This window comes from Prinia subflava, chromosome 1 (assembly GCF_021018805.1).
Source record: "Prinia subflava isolate CZ2003 ecotype Zambia chromosome 1, Cam_Psub_1.2, whole genome shotgun sequence".
NCBI classification, from domain to species: Eukaryota; Metazoa; Chordata; class Aves; order Passeriformes; family Cisticolidae; genus Prinia; species Prinia subflava.
Window position 1 is genome coordinate 123549494 of NC_086247.1, and position 21486 is coordinate 123570979.

Here is a 21486-nt window from a genome sequence, read left to right on the forward strand (position 1 = left end):
TCACATGGACAGTCTGGGTGCTGGCATAAGGACTGTAGCTCTGAAGATTTTTCCGTCAGCTACAAGCTCTTCGTGGACCCTCAAACAACACTTTTAATCCTATCTGTGAAAAGAGGCAAGGACTGGCCTGCTTCTGTGGCTGTTGTGAGTATGAAACCCTGGGTGTTTACAAGGAACTTGGATTTTCATGTTGAGTGCCACAGAAATAAAATTATTTCCTCTAACCACTCAGCTGTAAAAAGTGCTCAAAAGTCATTCACTCTGAGCCATTTTGCTGTTCAGAGTAGGTCTATTTCTGACTGAAATGGATGACAAAGAAACAGGGTATACACTTCAGTGCACTATTGATACCTCAGTATCAACAAAACTTTTTTCTCACAGATTTTTCTCCTAACTTAAAAAAAAAAAATCTCTGTACAGCAGATACTTGCTAGACATGATCAATTCTCAGCAGACCTTCCATCTCCATCAATAAACCACTTATATTGCCACAGAAATCAGACTTGTTCAGCAGCAGCAAGAAGCAGCAAGTTCTACCAAGGTCCTGTGACCAGGATCACTCTTCCATGACGTGTCACCAAACAGTAACCAAAGGAAGAATTACTCACACCTATAGCAGAGAAAAGGACAACAACCATGGCTATGGATGAATTTTGATATTACAAAGAAGATTCAGGTGGAGCTTTCTAATCCCATTCTAGATTTACATTTCTGGTTCAGATAAAGCCTTTAAAGGAGATAACATGAGCTATCATAGGTCAACAAAGACAGAAAGATTTCATTGCAACACTACACTGTGATGATGCTTCTCATGAAATAATTTGTTGGACATTTTTAAGGAGCACTGGCGTACACATATTAATTTTTGAAGTTTTTCAGCACTTTTTGCTTTTTACAAATGTTGCTGCAGCTGTTATGTACTTGACTTCCAGCACGAACCCAAATACCCACTCCAGGCCTTAGCTCAAAAGAAGCCAGGACTGGCTCTTTCTGGCTCGGGTGGCAGAGATAGAACTGCTACACATCAGATTCAGTGACATACACATTTACATTTCAGCTAACATGATATATATTTCTGTGACATGATTTTAAAGGAGAAGGGGAGGCAGCTGAGAATTAGAGAAATCAAGTCCAGGATTATTTATGGGTTTGTTTTCTAAGTATCTGTTGTTATTTTTCCTGCCATATTCGGTAGGTAGAACAAAGAATCATCTAATTTACCCCTGTTTGTAGGTCAAATTAACTTTAACAAGACTAGATTAATTATAGACTAGTTACTAGATTAGCTACAGATGTTCCAATAAGATTTTTAAGACTAGATTACCTAAAATACAGAGAAAAATATTAGACTTTCAGTGGTGGTGTTGCCTAGGGTGTTGCCTAACACAACCCTAGCTCAAGAGAAGAATTTAGACAATGAATAGAAAGTTGAGAAGTATTTCACATTATGGCAGTTATCTTCCTAACCTTTGTTCCTGTGTAGGGTCTGGCAGAGTTGCATGCAGATAGGCTGGGTCACTGTCACAGCTAGTGCAGATACTCTGAATATGGAAAACAAACCTGTACTGCCTTGGGGCAACATAAATATTTGTAATGTATGCTTTTACTAGATAGATAGATAGATAGATAGATAGATAGATAGATAGATAGATAGATAGATAGATAGATAGATAGATATTTTGTTTTGATAACAACTAATAACTTTATCACAGCTTAATCTTTAATTAAAATAGATTGCTAAAGAACAACACATTCAAATGCTACAACCATCTGAGTGGTGTAAAATTATGTTGTTTGTACATAAAATATACCACAAGAGAGGTAATTTAGGATCTTACCAGGAATGTTCTATTCAATTATTAACAATCTATGAAGACATTCATGTGACAGCCATAACAGGCTGGGTATTTTTCAGTGACATATGGACAGAGAAGTTCAGCCAGAAGCAGCATACAAGCTAAGAATATAAATTTTGCACAAAATCCTGGATCCATGCCCTTACTCAGCTTCTAGTAAAGTACAGAATTTCATTTTGGAGTTTTTTTGAACCTGTTCTCTTTTACAGTGAACCGTAGAAAAGGAATTATGAACAAGAATTGTGAAACCCTATTTTACAAGTCTCCAGGAGGCCTGTGTGAATAAAGTACTGTACCTGGGCACTGTGACAGCAAAGGTCAAAACCAAACTCTTCTCTTTAAAAAGAAACAAACAAATAAACAAAAAATATTTCTAGCATACTGAAACCAAATTCCATAATTTTAATATCCTTCTCCTTTTATTTGTCAAGGAAAAGAACAGTGGCTCAGCATATATTGACTCAGTTTTATCTCACTATTTACTCTTTTTGACAAAGAGCCATCCAACTCTTACTACTCCTTTTAAAGCTGCCAGTGGAAAGAAGGACTTTTTCTGGGGAGGAGGGTCTCCAGGGGAAGCAGTGAAAAAACATGAGAGGAGGAATCTGAAAGAATTCACTCCCACCCATCTACAGGAGATTCCTAGAAGAATTGTTAGTCTGAAGGTTTCAAAAACCCACTCCACTGCTCAAAGGCAAGGTCAGTTCTGGCAGGTTGATTTTAAAGCAGCAATGGTGTCTAGCTGGAATTTCTCACAAGGTTGGAATGTTAGAAGTAGACCCAGGAGAGAGGATTTAATGTACAAAATGCAGGTGAGCAGCCAGAAAGACATGATGAATGCAATTTATCACGGGGCTCTGCAATTTATCACAACAGAGTCACAGGAAACAAGCAAAACAGAGAAGTAGATAGATAGACTGGATAGACTGAGATTCTCTGTGCATGGAACTTCTTTGAAATATGCCAAGGAAATTATACATTACATGTTCAGATTTTCAAACAATATTTTACTGATGGAATAGAGCTGTGTGTCTCTAGGTTTGGGGTCCTTTTCCCTAGAAAAGAAAAATATTATATTCTGAAGAATGAAAAGAAGCTAAAATTATAGGATGCTGGTTTGCTTCACTTTGGTTTTAATCCCCTTCTGGAGCAGCACTGGATACCTGCCAGGAGGAGGTAGGGGTTTCCATGTGCAAACAAAGAGCCTGTACCTCCCTCCTCTCTGCTCAGCTTTCAAGTTCAGGTGCATGAAGGTTCACACACAGAAGCAATTTCAATCTGTGAGCTATTTTTGACAATGTGCAAGTGATCAAAACGTGCTCACAGCAAACACACTCCTTCCTCACTCCCCTGCTTTTGTGGGTGCCTTTCTCAAAACAGGTCTGCTCTATCAAGGTAACAACTCCGAGTTTTACAGCAGCAGTGCTGGAGCAATACCAGCTCTGCTGCAGAGCATTGGTGCAGAGTGCTGGGTATTCCCCACCGCCCACAAAGTAGGGGCCTTGCAGCTTTCAAAACAGTGCATGTACTATTTAAATTGCTTCTCTGGGAGGAGAATTATGTGTTCTGCAACGCCTCAGGACAATGAGCCAAAGGAACTATAGAATATGAGCTTGGTGTTAGAGCCACAGCTCTGCAATGCTCTGCTTTGTGTGTGTTTTAGCCTGCTATGTAACATTACTTTTACATTAACGTTTGTGGTTCCTTTTTTATGCACTCCAGCTTCACCATGCTTCCCCCCTTTATATTTTAACAGTCAGACTCCTATGATCCAACCAGGGTGGCATGTTCAAAGCCCCACTTCTTTTTCACACTGATTAAAAATAAAAGAGGCAAAAAAACTCCTCAGAGTACTGTACAAGCTTACTTCAAATAGCTTTTATTAACACTAGGACAAGACTATAGCCAAAAAATTATACAAAACACAAAACAAAAAGGATTTTAACAACTTTGTTGAAGACTATTTCACGCCAATCCAATGCTCATATATCTATAATCGACAAAGTTCTGGAGCACAGTATTACTTAACATTACTCATTGGATACTTGCAGATACAAAAATGTATCAGGAATAATAACAATGGTTCCTTTTACTCTTATGGAAATACTACTATTGACCTTTAAAAATGTTGCCCTTTGGGTCAGTCCCACTGATGCTTTATCCTTTAGAATCTGCTCTGCCTGGAAAGACAAATTACAGATAAACTTTCAGAGCTCTGAGCAAAAGGACTGGTTTTTATCATGGAAACAGATAGCAACATCAATTTCCCAAGAAAAAATAGACATTTCAGCTGTGTATCCCTAGACCAAAAAGTCAGTCTTGTAAAAACCCATGGCAGTAAGCTTGCTTTGAAAGCTTTAGTTATGACTTCACCAGGTATTGCTTTATGCTTTCCTACTGCATCCTAACTTGGAATATTAAGCCAATCATAAAATTTAAAATAGCAGTAAACTAAGCAGCAAGAGACATGAGTAGGAACCTGTTCCCCTAACACATGATGTATACATGCTCATGAAGCCAGTAGAATAGATCCAGCAGTCAACTTTCCTTTGGACAGACTTTTCTAGGAGCAGAACTGGCACTTTATATCAGAAAAAGCTATGTGTGGACAAGCTCAGATCTTTTACCTGGGCTTTTTTTGCAGTTTCGTGTGGCTGGGTGCAGAGTTCAGGTTCCTCCTCTAGCTGCCTACCCAAAGCCTGTTAGAGGAGGGATTTAAGTGGTCTCTGAATCAGCACATCCTGTGGCTCTGCTATTGCAAATGTGCCTCTGCCCATGCAGGCATACCATCAAAAGGGGGAATGCGTGGAGATCTTGGCTCAGAATCCCTCTGACTACACAGTACCAGTGCCACTGCTTGCATGCATCACTTGTCTTTAGACTATCACCACAGAAGGATGTCTTTGTCATAAATCACAGCCCTTATAAGTGACAGCCCAACTCACAGTGTGCTAACTGACATCCACAGAGCAGTATTTCTGATGGTGCAGAACAATTTATATTTTGCTGTAATCTATGCTAACATGCTGAAACACAGAGCATGGCACTGGAGCAGGATGAGGGATTGTGCAGAACAGAAAAGCTGAGAGTTGCTGGATCATCTGTCCTTTTGGTCTTCACTTTCTGTAGCGTGTGATTTACTGGTGATTAGAACTGAGCTAGTAACAAGATCTCATGGGGCAAAACCCTTTCAGATCAAGTGAAAAAATGACATTGTTAAAATCAAAATGGGTTTCTTTTGAGGTTAGAGAGGAACGTAAGTTTCACAATTTCTTTTTTTAACAGTCAGCAGACAGCCAGCTAAATAGCACTCTTAAAATACTGCTGCAGTTTGGATTTGTTACAAAAATGAAGCATTTAATTGCTGCGAGAAGTGACAAAGATAAGTGATTCTCATTCCCACACCAAGGGCAGGGGAATCTGTCAGAAAATACTTTTTTCAGATGGTTTTCTATGTGTTACAAAGGTGAATTCAATTACAGGTACAAAAACAAAGCAAGTGACATGACAAAGAAGGCTCTTAAATGATAATTTAGAACCCAAACTCCTTCAAATCCAGGATGAAAAGCAAGTAGCAGAAACTTGATTTAAGAGGGATCCTTTCCTGGCATGTTCCACACACCACATCCCCCCTCCCCAGGTACATATTCTGTTTTACTTCCATATGGAGTCTGTAAAAAAAAAAAAAAAACCACCAAAAAACAACAGTTCACAAAGCTCTATTGCGACCTTTAAAAATAAAACAACCATGCACTGCTATGCTTCTGGAAAGGCCACTATTGAGGAAAAAAAATATCCCCTATCAGTCATGTTATGAAGTGTCTGCTGGGGGCTGAGAACTTGTTGGGCAAATGCACAGTACACACATCAGCACACATGGCAGCTGCTGCTGCTGCTGCTGCTTACGAGAGAAAATAGCCAGGTTCACATCTGCATGAGTGTGGGCAGGGTGGTGGGACAGAGGAGGCATTTCCCAAATAATAAATGCTTGCTGAGAACCTCTTTGCCCCTGCAAGAGAGTAGGAGTTAGTCGTTTTACAGCCATCAGTGCCTTTGGAAAAGTTCCCTCTAATTCTTTGTCCCAGACACATTGCCCCGAAAGTGTCCTGCTGTCTGTCTACAAAAATCAGTCAGTCTCTACATTCTTGTTCTCTACAGGAACCTCTGGTGTTGGCTGCAGCAAAACCTTTCTAATATTTCATCTCCGGTTATGACTCTCAGCTTTTCAGAGAGTTGCACTTAGATAAGACACCAACTAAAATACCATATACTCTAGAGAGGAGTTTGTTTTGCCACTTATATTCAGCCTGCAGCATGTTGTTGACTTTTTTTGCAAAGAAAAAACGTATCTGTCTTTATTTGCATAACATTTTCTCTTTCTTTTATGATGTTTATTTAAGATAGCTTAATGATTTTACTTTTCTCAGATGTACTTGCTTGGAATTAGTTGCTTCATTTGCATTGAAAGAAAAATTAAGAAGGTAAATGATTTAATAAAAAGAATAATTCTGTCATCTTTACACTGGCAAAATTCCCATGAACTTTGATTACCCACTAGAAATGTTGCCTCAAAAGAGATCATATAATCAAGCTGCAAATTACATTAAAACCGAATGAGCATATGCAGAATTCTTCCACAGAGTCCAAAAATGAAGTGCGAGACACTCATGCAAGTTTCAGCAGTTCTGAGATTTGCTGTTCATCACTGTTCTTACTGCAGCCCAGGTAAGAGCCTTAAGCTGGATAAAAATCATTCTTTTCTTGATCTCCTGAGTCACGTCTCTTTTTAGTTTTCAGTTTGTACTATGAACTGAAGGACCTAAGAATACAAGAAAGGTACAAGAAAAGCATAGTAATACAAGAAATGCTCCACTGAGCTTAATACTTAGCTCCTAATACTACAGAAGAAAATGAACAGGAGCAAGCATGTTAGTGAGGCTTGCTGCTGAGGCATCTCTCTTTCTGGTGCTTGGTGACTGGCACAGGGGCAGAGCTCAGATTTCTTCAGGATTCCCCCATGAGGCAAAGTTTTGCTGCTGATGGCACTGGCAGCCTGGGGAGGAGGTGCTGTGGGATGTCCTGCCTGCCTGCAGCCCTCGTGCCACCAGGACCAGGCAGAGGGTCACCCTGGCTCCCAGTGCTCCCAGCTGCCTCCCCAGCTTCACCTTCTCCATGGAGTCACACACAGAAACCACTCTTATCCCATCTCGTTTATGCATTTCAGCTCGGTTTCAGATGTAATCTAAACTCAGACACAGATATTTTGGCAGCCAACTTGAAATATCTGGGACTGAATTTTCAGAGGTGTCAATCTCTCCAGCCTAGGGGGAAAGGACTGTGGGAGACATGAGACTTTGATGTTTTCTCAAAAATCTGAACTTTTACATTTGAAACACACAGTTCATGCATCTTTCTGAAATTCTTGCAATCTGTTATTGAATCCAGTTAAAACTGGGCATTTTTAAGAGTGTCTATGAGAATATTTCCCTAGAACTATGACTAAAATTGCTGGAAGATATTTTAACTCCAGTCCATGGGGAGCTATTGACGGTAATAAAAAATACTGTGAGAAGAAAACAGCAGCAAGTGAAACTGCCCTCTCAGAAAGCCCAGGTCTGCTTTGAAGGAAGTGTTGACATTCACCATAAGACTCAATCATTTCCCAGAGGGCTCTAAGATGCCTTGGAATGACATAATCAAAAAGCAATGGTGCTCTTGACTTAAAGGGGTAAAGAAAAGCAGGGCCCAATCCATCTCCAATCGAAATCAAAGAGGACTTTGCTATTGACTCCAGTCAGAACAGAGTTCTGGATGCAATCTGTGTGGAGTTTATTAGCACACTTGTTTATCCAAATGATCCTAACTTCTGCCCACGGCATGTCTAGATATCTGCCTGGGACTGCATCTGTACAAATGTGTAAGTGTGAGTTTATAATGTGGTTTAATTCAAATTATTCTGGCATTTAAAAAGCATTTCTAGCTAAAAAAGACAGCTTTAGCTGATTTGCATCTCAGAAGACAGACTTTGATTGGAAAAGCTTGTAACTCACATTTCAGGTTGGAAGTCATATACAAGTTCATGCAAGCTAAGGACACAAATAGATTTTAGGGTTTATTTTAAAATTATGCTACTATGTACTCAATTAAAAGTTTGCAGCCATGATTTGAAAATGTGAAAAGCTCTACAAATTACCCAACTCATCAGCTATAGCCCTTGGTTTCCTTGAAGGGAAATTTCTTTGATGACCATAACAAAATCACAGTAAATGGCAAGTCAAATTGCCATCAGGAGTCTGCTCAAAATGCAGGAGGAACTCCTGATTGCTTTAGTCATGTGAACAACCCCTTCAGAACAGCCCAGAGTCAGGCAAGGTGGCTTACACCAGGAATTAATTTAGCCTGCTGGGACTCTTCGCATTACTAAAACGAGCATGGTTTTGGCTTGTAAATGGGGGGTAGAATTTTATTTCACTTTCTGAGGGTCAGAATTTTATTTCCCTTTCTAAGGGGCATACATTTATTTCAGAGTAAACCTTTCAGAATAAAAGTTTACTTCTCTTTATAGGAAATGACATCCCTTTTTTTAGATTTCCCTTTTCAAAGCATGCCTCAGATTTCTAACTTGTAGAGGAGAGCTTTGGTATAAGTAATAAAAGTCTTTAAAATTAAAATGCTAATCGTAAACAAACCCAAATGCATGAAAGATATAGTCTGACTGCATAACAAAAGAGAATTATATAATTCTATTTGAGTGAAATCTTTCATCTTTGATTTACAGGTTTGAGTCTGCCTATAACTGAAACCATACTGTTCCATATCTTTCATATCATGGCCTTCCCCAAAATCTTGTTTTAATTAAGGTTCCTTTCAGATTTTAGAATAAAAAGCATGACAGTCTTCACTTATGGCTTTAATATAGATCCTTTTTTTTTTCCTTCTTTGAATTTGGAAAATATATAAAAAATGAACATCCCTTGCTTTTAAAAGCTGAGCAAGCTATCAAATACTGCAAGCTGAATACTTCAAGGTATCTCCTGGGGTTCATTAGGTGAGAAAGTTGTAAACAAAATAAAAGTTACTGTAGCAGAGTTTTGCTCATTTGAAGTACTCTTACATACATGCCCATCTCTCTCTGACAGTAAGGCAACACGTGTAACAGTTTAAGCGTTCATTTTCAGCTAAAGGCACAACTCTATGTTACGTTCTCAAACATGGAGTTAAACAACTAAAGTCACATTGCAGGGAGATCTTGCTGCACTTCGGGGATCTAAAATAAAGCCTAAACCCTTTGAAGCTTCTTAAGCAACATCAGTCCTCTCGGTGCAGGACTACATAAAAGAATCAGTTCGTGCTCACATCACGACCTGTAAAAAACACTCCCACAGAACCTCCACAGAAACACCTGAGCCTCAAATGAGCTGCACGCAGTTACTGAAGGTTGCTGCTTTGGAGTCAGAACGCAGAAACATCTCAGAACAAACCAAAAACACGTTTGAAAAACTATCCATACTCGATCTCTGCTGCACATATGGTGAGCGCTACTGTCAACTACGGAGGCTACAGCACATTTTCTTAAAGGCAAAAGATCATTTTAGAGAATCGTGAATGTGTTTTTATGATAGAAAAGATTACATGAAATGGGGAGGGATGGCCAGGAATAGGGAAGAGAAAATAAAGCACCACCAAGCACAGTACTTCAGGGGATTTATAGTACAATAAGAAGTGCTTTCCCTTTAGCTAAAATCCCTCTTCATAATTTAAACACTTTTCACTTATTCAGCTAAGAATTCATTACAGGAGGTTAAAAAATGGCACGTAAAATGAGGGTGGGATTTTCTTTTTCTTCATTACACAGAGCAAAGAAAACAATTTCTATTAACAATTTAACACAGTATGAAAAAAATTATCCAGTAAAAAGTGTCAGAAAGTGATTCACGGAGTTCACAGAGTATGTTGCTGGCTGTTGCAATTCTCATATCTATAATCTATCATGTCAAATTTTGCAATACTCTATTTCACAATTTGCGTTGGTGAGTGGGTCAAACAGCATTTAAATACATGCTCTAGGCTCTTTCCCCCAAGTCCATTTTACTGTAACTCTAGAATAGTGGCGGTTACATTTAAGGAATCTTTCAGGCTCTTTCAAGTCCATCCAAAGAACAAGTGAAGCTGCTATTCCGAGTTTTGTGCCCAGTGTTTATGTTCCATCTGATCTGTGCCACCCAAGAAGCAGACAAGACATGTCTGAGGGTGCTTTGGGGGATACACAATGATGTCACCCACAGGAAATATCAGGGAGGACTTGGCACTTCACAAGGCTGGCTCTTCTTCCATGGGCTCACCAGCAGCTCTGTAAAAATAAACAGGCAATCAGAATACGGCACAAGAGTACACAATGACATTGTAGATTTTCATGCATAATCAAAGCTGATTTTTCAGCTCTCTCAGATGTTTATTTGTGTTATTCAGCTACCCATAAATAGAGTTTCTTTCCTAGGAAGTATAAACAAATGTCAAGTGGAAAAACATTTTAGATCCAAGCAATCACCAAAAATGTTCCTGTTTATATTAAAATATGTCAGAATATTTTATAACATTTTGTCCAGAAATGTACATGCTTTGTGTCAACAGAATCAAATAATTTAATGAAAAAAATAGCTGTGATACTTTTATTTTACAAGATTTTGCAACTAAAAATACATGCATTTATTTTTTCAAGCTGGCTCACACCATTAAAGCAGAATAGTTCATTAGTAGCCAAGTAGTGTTCCATCTGAGGTTCTTCTCCAGTCCTCTAGTTTTTTATTTTTTGTTTTCATACACTCATTGCTTGCCTGTCTGAAACTTTTGAGACTAAATCCTGAACCTGATCAGCAGATTGTTACCAAAGAAAAAGTATCTATTAATTTTATCAAATCAGATTATGTCTGTATCTTTTATATGAAAACCTCTGGGAAATTATCAGCTTAGGCAAGAGGAGCTCTCTAAGACAAACAATACGAAAATGATGAGGATGCATATGCTGAGCTGACATCAAGTCCTGCAAGTCCTCGTATCTGACAAGCTACTGCACCTAAGGAATATGATGGCAATTATGAAATTGGAAGCTTCTGAGATCACAGAGAGACCTCACTATTGAAGGGAGAAGAATTTGGACAGAAACCATTTTTTATCTCAGTCTGTCAGCCTTAAAAACTGCTTTAAAATAGTAACTTCATGGAATTTTGAAATCAGGGGAGGAAAACAAATGTAAATTAATAAATGAGATGTTTACCACTTAATTCTGGTATGCCAGTATAATAACTGGCTTCAGTAAAACATTCCTCAGAAAGTACAAACTCATGAGATCCCATGAAAAAAAAAGTAATTAATGGGGGCTTGCTTGGGCTTTGATAGTTCATTCAGCAAGGAAGTCAGAGAATTTTAAACGAATTTGGAATAAAGTCTTCCCAATGAAAAAATCAGTAGTATGTCTTTAAATTATTTTATACAGGCTATTCCTTTATGATTTGGAATGATCACCGAGAGCATGTTGAAAAATATGTCAGGTGAATGACGTGTGGAAAAGATGATGTTTTTCAGACTAATCACTTTCCGAAGGGTATTGAGTCTTAAAGATGATTAATCTACAAATCTTGAGTTCCTCACCACACGGTGGAGGATGTTTCCTATGCACAGTAACCACTGCGGCTCCCTCATTCCTGACAAGTGAGGTGAAGCCTCTTTGCTCTCCCTCTTTTCCCCCTTCTGCTTTGCTCTGCCTTGCAGCAGAGAGCACACTGGCAGCCAGGGTGAGATGGAGCCCTGCCTGCTGCTGAGGTTCTCAGGTGTAACAAAAGATCACACACCAGGTGAGGAACTCATACTGACAGTGTGTGGTGGTGTTGTGCCAACCACACACTTCCACCTTCTCCAGCCACTTGTGGGACACCTGAAAATCCTGTGGCATAACACAAAGGGGTCAATAAGCCCTTGTTAAACATCCAGAATCTTATGGGTCTGTCTGGAAAGAAGATAATTTGGAAGCAGATGACAGCTCAGTTTGTGGGCTCTGCAAATGAGAAACAATATGTCTCAATAGATTTCAGGTGGTGATTGGCAGATCAGGAAGGAAGGAAGCTCTGGAAACTCTCTAGAACTGAGAGCAGGGGTTTGGACTATTTATAAGAACCTAGGGATGCAGTACATGCAACAGTCTATTCACATATGTTTGACTTCTGGGACTGACATTCTCATGAACATAGTACAATTGAGGATCTTACTTAGGACTTCTTTCACTGGGAAATTTTTCACTGACAAAGGTGCTTATGGGGGCCAGGAGTGGTCCTCACTGATCTTGAGTGCTATATTCTAATATATTCCAATATATTCCAACAAGAGGCCAACATATTTCACAAGCCAGAGCATAAGCACCAGTAATATTTTTTTATATATAAGTGCCAGATACAAGGTTCTTTTTTAGTAAAGGGAGATAAAGCTTTATGGCAATCCAGCTGTTGTCTCGCAGTGTGGGTACTCACTCTCACAGTCTTCCTCAGTCTCCTTTTGAAGAATTATGTGTATACTTTAACTTCATTTTATTTGTGTCAGAGAAGTCACTGGTATCCAGTAGTTTATCATTAAAAACATTTACTTTTATGAGATAACAGCTCAGGCTAGAGTTTTGTGCGAAAGCCAGCACTGTTTTGGGGCCGAAGGACAGAGAGAAAAACACAGCAAATCCCATAGCATGGAGCAGAGAATCAACATACGCCCATTCTGACAAAATCAAAAGTTGTCAAAAGAAAGATCGAGGGGGCAGAGTCTGACAGGCCAAATTTGTGTTACTGCAGCTTTGTCACTGTGAGTTATGTCTGTTCAGTCAGTCTTCCTGTAGCTGACAGGAAGTTGGCATAAAAACATAAAACAGGCAGAACCCCCCATCCCACATTGTATGCTCTGAGCAGTTCCTCGAGATGCAGCTGTGAGCTCAGGTCTGATCTAAACCAATTCCATGCAGTCAGCAAATTCAGAAAGACAGCAACTGAGATTGTAATGATTATAGATTTTTCTCTAAGGCTTCACTGTGGCTCATTTAAACTGCAAGTTCCCAGGAGCTGAGCCCTCCTGCATTCACTTTACTTTGGCGTGCTGTGAAGAGTGCTAATCTTTAGCTCTCTATATGTAGAATTCTGACTATGGTTGAATGAAACAATCTCTTTGCAGTGAATGCTAAACAAACTGATGCTGTTTAAACCTTCAAACAAAATTAATAGATGATGCAAAAATCCTATCATATGGATAAAATCTGGCAAAACATGTGACATCTTAAATATTGTTTTGTGGAAATTGAGAATAAATGTTATTTATGAGAAAAATATTAAAAGTAATTAATCTCTACAATTTTTAAAAAGGCAGTATTTGAGAATGTAGATAAACTCAGTACATCCCCCCAAAAAAGAAACTGTTTCTCTTACCTTTTTTTTAAAATGAGAATTACAGAGTTTCCTCTTAGCTACATTATCACACACAAAAAAAAAATAAAAAAAATTCAAGGTATGTTTCCAAGGTAGAAACTGCCGAACAAAAGATACATTTTTCTGGCATGGTATGGCTGTTTTATGCCATAATCTGTTCCTAATTTAACTCAGCTGTCTCAGGGAAGATCGTTGTAATTGAAAAGTGATCCTCTGGTAGCAAAGAGCTGGGGGAAAAGAGGTACATTTCTATATCACGAAGGTGATTTGGGGAGTGTCTAAAAATATAAGATGTTCTGAGTAAATGTATATCCTAGTAAAAATGGACTTAGTATGGATCAAAGAGAAAGGAACTAAAAGTAAAAACCATGCTAGTTTAAGAGTAGAATAAGGTAACTCCATATATACTCTCAAAAGAGGAAGTAATGTCCAAACAAGGCAAATTAAATAAAATATAAACTCTAGCAAGTTAAATGTAAAGCCTCAATGAAGCTAACTAATGGAAAGTCTGAAGAGCAACATATTAAAGGCATAAAAGCTAATAATAAAAAGATCTTTCAAAATACATCAGAGGAAATGATCAAAGCATAAAAGGAGCATCAAGGAAGGTAGACCACAAAAGCAGAATGAACTATTTATATCTGAGTTCACTAGAGAAGTGTCAGTGAGATTTTATTACTTGCAGATGAACTATCCTAAACTGAATCAATGCTAGAACAAACTGATACACCAAACATTGCCAAACTTCTAAGAGCAGATGATATTTATCTGCTAAGTTCCAGGGAAATATGATTAGGATGTTGTTAAAGAAATAGATTTTGAGCATATTCTACAGCTTAACTCAGCAAGAGGTAGAGAGGCAAGAAAAGCAGTTCTCCTTTTGGAAACCACAGGAGGTACAGTAAGCCTGTATGGCAAAATTGAAAGCAGCTACAATCAGTGATGGAATTAGTAGGCATTTAGGTAACAGTCATTTGGGTAAGAGTTAGGTCTTAACACTTGCAAAGATGGCAATCCTTTTAAATTTATTAGATGTTTGTGAAGGAAATTAGGGAAGAGGGATCAAGTGATTGCCCTCTGTAAAGAAGGTCTTCCAACAGTTTTATCCTAATGCCTAGAAGAATCTAGGTTGTTGGGAGAAGGTCCTTTCACAGATTAACAATACATCAAAAGCGGGAAATGCATAATAATATTGGTGAATTTTCACCATGGAGGAATTCTCCAGAGCACTTCAAAAAGATTAGGCAGACTACAAGTAGATTTAGGTGATAATGTTTGCTGATGACACCAAATTGCCAATATTACTCAGCTGTAAGGCCCATAACAGCATTCCTGTATGGAGAAGAAAGCAAACAACACAAATACAGAATACACAAAATGAGGGAGGATAGCTTTAACTGTTCTAACAGTGATGGCTATGACTGAGAGTTTGGAGTTAATGGCAGAGGAGCAGAAAGCCACAGAAACAAAACATCCCCAGTATTAGCGACTGTCTAAATTCACAATGTGCCCAGAACCTGAAGTCCTGCATGTAGCTTTTACTCCATCTCAAAGAAACTACAAAAAGCACAGAGAGGAACAAAAAATCATCAAAGGTAAGAAACTATTTTCATACCAGCAGGAATACAGTCTTGAGAAGCAAAAGCCTTTAAAACCAGCCAAGAGTCAAAGATTATGAGTAAGAAAAGAGGTGGTTCTCCTTCTCACTATACAAGACCTAGGGGTTTTCCAGTGATTTTATTGGTTAATAAGTAAAAGCAGTGCAATGCTTGATGAGGCTGTGGGATTCACTACCCAAGCGCCAGAGGCTCATGCTGGTTCAAAAAGGCTTTGAAAAGTTTATCCCTGTGTATATGTCCTCAAGGCTTTTACACAGGATGGGTTAGATACAGCAGTTGAGATTCATCAACTCACCAGGGCAAGGCTGGCTCTCAGCCTCCTCTGCTCCTGGTTCTCAACCTCCTATATTCCTCGTTCTCTTCTTTATGTACCACCAGCAAGGATGAGAAGAAAGTGGGCAAGATAAGGGTGCAGGCTGACCTGGGAAAGCTGTTCCTCAGCTCCTGAGCCTGGAGGGGATTGTAAGCCCTGTGGGGTACGCCAGGTATGTGCTGTGTGCTCAGCACAGCTAAGGTAGATATCCAAATAGTGAAATGCCAAGTGAAGCTTTATGAGTTGATAGACAAACATGGCAAGTGACCCTAAATGGTAGCTGGCTGTACCTCATAATTCAACCATTTGCACTAGTATATAATATAATGCAATTTGACTGAAACTGCAACTGGTAGCTCTGTAACATTAAGAGTAAAAATTATACTTTGTTTTTATTTCCATTTGAGTAAAATCTATGCTCAGCTGAACCAGAGCCATAAAGTCAAATTCTGATAAATGTCATTCTCAAGATTTATTGCTTCCTGTAAAAACAGTAAGTGCAAGAGATGTCCCTCCACACCCTTTTCTTTTCCATTTTAAGAAGAAACATAAAGAAGTTCCAAGCTATCAGGGACAGCAGCGAACTGAATATTTTCACAGCACAATTTCTGAAACAGATGTCTGGCCAAAGCAAAATTCTAATCAGCTGAATTTATATTTCACATAGGGAATAAACAGTTACCAACACACAAAAGTTCTGGTAGTTAGAAATGTTTTATAGGGCATGCTTGTTTCTTTAATTGCATCTCTATTTAAATCCCTGTTAGCACCTTACATGTTTCCTTTCCTATCCACAAACTCTTTTTCTATATCTGTACTCTTCCAAAGTTTGTAATCAAGATTCAATTGGATCTTAAAATGCAGAGTTATACTTTGGTAAAATAAAACACCAAAAGCATAGCAGCTTTTCACGTTTTTCTTCATTTACACTGACAGAAAAAAAATCAAGTAAAAAAATAATTGGTACTGTCACTTGAAGAAAAGAAAGAAAGAGAGAAGAAAGAAATAAAAATACTTAATATGGGCCTTAGCCAGGAGCATTTTATCCATCAGTGGTAAATGAGTCAGATATGAGTTGGCCAGAAAAAGAGCTGCTTTACCCAAAATCTGAGTTTAAAGTGAGTCATCTCACTCCAACACCAATATATCCTCCAACATAACTGGCCAGAGTTTCCCGCAAAGTGACTCTTGCTGCTGCTCTTCATCTGGAGGGCTGACCATTCAGAGCTGAAGTTGACAGGATCTCTGCCATTGAATCAGTGAAACAGCCCTAGAGCTGCAGGCCAGAACTGTCAGCCTGGCTGACTGTGGTGGGAATTGAGAGGAAGCAAATCGACTCCTGGTGTAATGAAGGAACCCTTCAGGCTGTCCTGTCAGCCACAGTTGCTTCCTGTTCTGCTCCCACCCTACCTGTCACAAACAACTTTCCCAAATGGACACTCAGTGCAAAGGCTTGCAGCAGGTCTTCAGAAGGTGACCCCACCTATACCAATAGGAGAAAGGGCACACATCCTAACAGAGTTTGAGACCTCACATGACTCCTCACATCCCTGTTGCCCCACTTGCCATAGGAAGGGCTGGAGAAGGGGCATTGCATACACAATCCTTCATCACAAAAAACATTAAAAAACGTGAAAAGCAAAGCTGAACTCGTCTCTACATTACTGCTTAGTACACAGTACTACTACTGTGTTGGTATGTACCTAAGAAATGGATGATGTGCTTATGTGAAATGAAGTAAATTACACAGAACCCAAAGCATGCACCATATTGATCCTTCCTTCATCAAGAAGAAAACAAAGGAAATGATGCTTAGAAGCCTCAGAAAACCTAACTATCAATTTCGGTCCAATGGGACAGCATTTTTTTTGTCCTGTCACTCTCTGATGGCAACTGGCTTCATGTGACTTCTTTGAGGTTTACAAATTTAAAAAGACATTTCTACGCATGCGTGCATAGGCTTCTTTTTTCTTTTGTGCTCTTGAGAAATGTCTGCAGCACCACAGAAGATATTCCAAACGAAGTCATTTTTCCACAAAACAATCCATCACAATGGTTTCATCCCTACAAGAGTCCAGAACTGATGAAGTGTAATGAATCTGGCAGCCACATGAATTCCACTTGTGTTCATTTCAGTACATCCATTTTTTTCCATGTTTCTCAGCACTGCCCTGAAATTCTGTTTTCAGAATGGGTGGAAACTGTCACAGGTTATCAGTTGGTAGCTAATAAGTACAGTAATTAAGTGCCGTGTTAGCCAAAGGAGTTTTTTTTCAAATCATGTAGGAGTAGCAGCTGTTCTTGGTAGTTGTATTTTTGAGTGGAGGCACATAACAAATAAAACTTTTGGTTATTCTCAGCAATGTAAAAATACACAAAATTAGCCATGCCCCTTCCCAGACAATTTATAGCTTTAATTTGCTTGACTGCATTTCCAATACTTTAACTAAAATTATTTATATTTCAGAGCTCTGCACACACAAGTGGGAATTTTTCTGTCCCTAGCTAGAAGAAGTGTCTTGTAACTGTCAGAAACTTATATGAAAAACTACATTATTCCTCAGTTGAGCACTGATTAGCACAGTCATAAATCTAAAATACATCTTGTGTTTATCATGGATTCTTCTCTAAACTTTTATGAAGTTGTCTGCAATAATCCTAGAACAAGAATAGCCATGGCATATTAAAATATAATTACAATTGGAAAGGTAATTATGAAAATACTGTGAACTTTACTAGCTAGCTCTTTTCCCTGTGTGTCCCTTTGAGCCATGCCTCAATTCTTTGACAGATGAGTGTTGCCACTGTTGTGAGGGATGATCACTCCCAAACACATCCATAGCTTTGAGCACTGCACTAGTCCCCTGGGTGCCTATCAGTTCAGTTCTGATTAAAAGACACAACACAGGGGGAAAGAAATGAAGAACTGCAACTAAGAAGCAGTCACAATGTAGGAGCCATGGATCTTCCTGGCTCCACTCCCACCACTGCTGTCCCTACACACAGCTCCCTCCTTCCTCTACTGTTGTTCCACAGCCTGATGAGCTGATGAGTCTCCTTATAAGGCTTTTTTCATCTTTCCTCCTCCCTCCTCTGTTTTCTGTGTATGATGGAACCCAAGTGGTTCCACTACATTTTGTGTCTTTCTCTACTGGTGAAGACCAGGAATGTTTGTCCTTAAAACAAAAACAAAACAAAACAAAACAAAAACAAAACAAAACAAAAAAAACCCACAAAAACAAAAACAAAAAAACAAAAACAAAAAAAACAAAAAAACAAAAAAACAAAAAAAAAAAAAAAAAAGGAAAAACCAAAAACTCAGTGGCTACTGAGGTTTTTTTCACATGTAATTGGCAAAACACACAGTAGCATTTATTGAATCATTTTCTTAATTTGGAAGTTGAAAACAATCTTCATTAATGTAAAAATAAGATGACAAGCTGGAAAAAACAACATTCTCATTCTTTGCTGGTATATCTTCATCTTAGTACACAGAAAATGTTGGCCCTAATCCTGGTCAGGATTGCTTTAAGTTTTGTATTGGCACTGTTCACATAACTTCCAGGGAAGTAACTTGTAATGCCTGTCTAATATCACTTAATAATGATTTAAGTCCATTGATATTAAATTTATCTGCCTCTTTGTTGAATGCTTTCCTAGCAAATTAAAACTAAAAGAGATTTGAAAAGCTTCTACTGAGAATATGGTTGATTACACTTGACCATGTTTATTTACCTCACAGGGATATTGCACTTTTTATGAAGTAGAAAGAATTAGATATGCAAAGAAAACAAGGTTCTTGTACTAATCATGAACTTTAGTACAGAAATAGAGATACCAAACCCAAAAAAGCTGCTAGCATAGAATATCTCTGCTTCCAGTGGCTGAGAGAACTGAAATCCAGGGTCGAAAAATTCCAGGTATCTCAATTAGCAGATAATTTTAAAACCACCCTTAGTATTTCTTCTTTGTTTCACTTGGCTGGAGTGAAAGCCTTGTTCTCTGTCATAATTTCATGCACTTACCTGCTGTCTTCCTGAGGAATACACTGCTCAACATCCACTGAAAGAGAGGCCATAGCAGATACTGTTTCTGTTTCCTCCCTCTCTTGCTTCTGAGACTCAGCCAGAGCACAATCCACTGGCACAGAGTATGGCTCCACTGACTTCCAGTACTTGCCTAAGGAAAACACACATAATAATTTATGGGAATTTTAGCTAGCATGGTGGTACAAGAACAGTAATCACTTAGTTCAACACTGAGCAATTATAATTTAAAATCACTGTGGTGTAAGCAGTACAGTTGAAATTTCAGACTGCAGTGAAGAGGTCTATTTCTGAACCTAAGAATGCCAAGTTGGAAAGTGCTTTCATTCCAAGAGCTGTGTCACACCCTTCCCCAGAAGGTAATAAACTGGAGGAGTAACACACAGACTAATGAACACAGATTTTTAGGAAGGCCATTGTATCTACACAAGGTGCTGGGAGTTCAGAGCAGGGTTAATAACCTGAAGCTCTGATATGGTACACAGTTGATGCAGAGACAGCAAAATGTAGGAAAATGTACATTGTTGTACAAAGTGCTCACACAGCACTGTCTTGAAAAGGAAAGAAGTCAGAAATGCCAGCTCAGACTGAAGTGGTGTTGCCAGAACAATCAGGTTTGTTAGTCCTGGATGTTCTTTCTCCTCCAACCTCAGGGCGTATACTAGAACAATAATTCAGTTAAAACTTTCATATATGAACTGGCTGTTGCTGGAAAGCTGCCAGGTATCATAAGGGATAGAGATTTCTGGTCTGCTATGTAAAAATACAGCAGCGGATTAAAAGCATGAGTATTTTCAAATTTCTGCCTGCAACAAAAGAAGCTCATCAAGAAATGCAAAAAATAATGGCAGGTGACTCATCCTAAACACATAAAATGATCTGCTACTGCACGGCTATTAAGAAACAGTTTGATTATTGGAAACCACATGAACAAGTACGAATTTACATACATATTTCTTAACAATCCAGTAAAACACTGAGCACTCACTAATTGCCAGGTGGAAGACACCTGGGAATTAGGAGCTTTGGGAAGTCTGGGAGCTCTGGACCAGAGCTTACTCAGTGTTTAGCGAGAAGCTTTCAGCAGCTGCTGCAGAGGTTGGATCAGGGTACTTATCTGGGAATTAGACGGAGGGTTTCAACAGCTGTGAAAGAGAGGGGATCAAGCAGGGGACCTTTCCAAGGACTAAAAGGAGGATTTTGGCAGCTGGGCAGAAGGCTGAGCTGAGGTGCTTATCCAGAGGGTAGCTGGAGGCTTTGACAGCTGGGAGGCCAGGCCAGCAGTGGTGCTGCCTGTGCTGCAGAAAGCTGCTGAAAACTCCCTCTTTGGTAACACAGCTCTCAACACAGCTTCAGGCTTTTGGAAGGATGAACTTTTCCCTCCAGTGAGAAAGCAGCTGTCAATAAAGTCTGAAAATGTCTTTATTCAAAAACATCATTGCAAGATGAAAGCCCAAGTCAATCTTCAAGAACAACCAGCGAGCATGGCCAGAGTGTTTCTTTGAACTCTAATAGTGTGCACGTTTGAGTAGTTAGCAGAATCTTTAAATAACGGGGACCTTCTGGGGATAAAATGTAAAGTGTATTAAGTATCCTACAAAGTTGAGATTAAGTGTTAGGAGGTTGGCTTTGCTCCAAAAACATGAAAGACAGAGCTAAAAAGTTATGTACATAACAGTAGGCTCAATGATTGGAGCCTGGCAAATTTATAAAAACAAGACAAAAATATTCTCTATTATTACTGTGCTCAGAGACTATATTCTCTATTCATTAAAAAATACACTAAAAACAAACAAAAAAGTTATATGAGCATTCCACAATGTTCTCACAGATCCTATGTGCAAAAGTCAGTCTTTGCAATATACACCCTATTCAAACCCTATAATTTATGAGCTAAATGTTCACAGAGTGGGTGGGGTTTTTGTTGCAGAAACAGATGTGCAAGAAAATCAAATCTGTTGGCATGGGAATAGTACCCCCTCTTGCCTATAAAAGAAATGAACCCATGTTCACTGCTGGAGTTTTCAAGGGCTTTTATTCATAAAATAAAATATTAGTACCCAGCTACCACTGTGTTGCTCTCCTGCAGCAACAATAAAACAGCATCAGTGAGGATTGCTACATCACATTCGTTCATTCACACACAGGCTTGCACACCAGCTGCCCCCTGAATCCTGACTTTCTTGTAACATTAAA

At 38.9% G+C, this 21486-nt stretch overlaps 1 protein-coding gene across 1 annotated transcript in view; it reads right to left on the reverse strand.

Annotated features, from left to right (window-relative positions):
- Positions 1-3709: 3709 nt before the first annotated feature.
- Positions 3710-21486, reverse strand: part of HDAC9 (histone deacetylase 9) — a 278167-nt gene continuing 260390 nt past the window's right edge. The window contains exons 25-26 of the mRNA XM_063411127.1: positions 19270-19423; positions 3710-10206 (exon numbers count right to left, since the gene is read on the reverse strand). Coding sequence (XP_063267197.1) covers positions 10167-10206; positions 19270-19423 — 194 coding nt within the window. The 3' untranslated portion in view covers positions 3710-10166. The remainder of the gene's footprint in view (positions 10207-19269; positions 19424-21486) is intronic.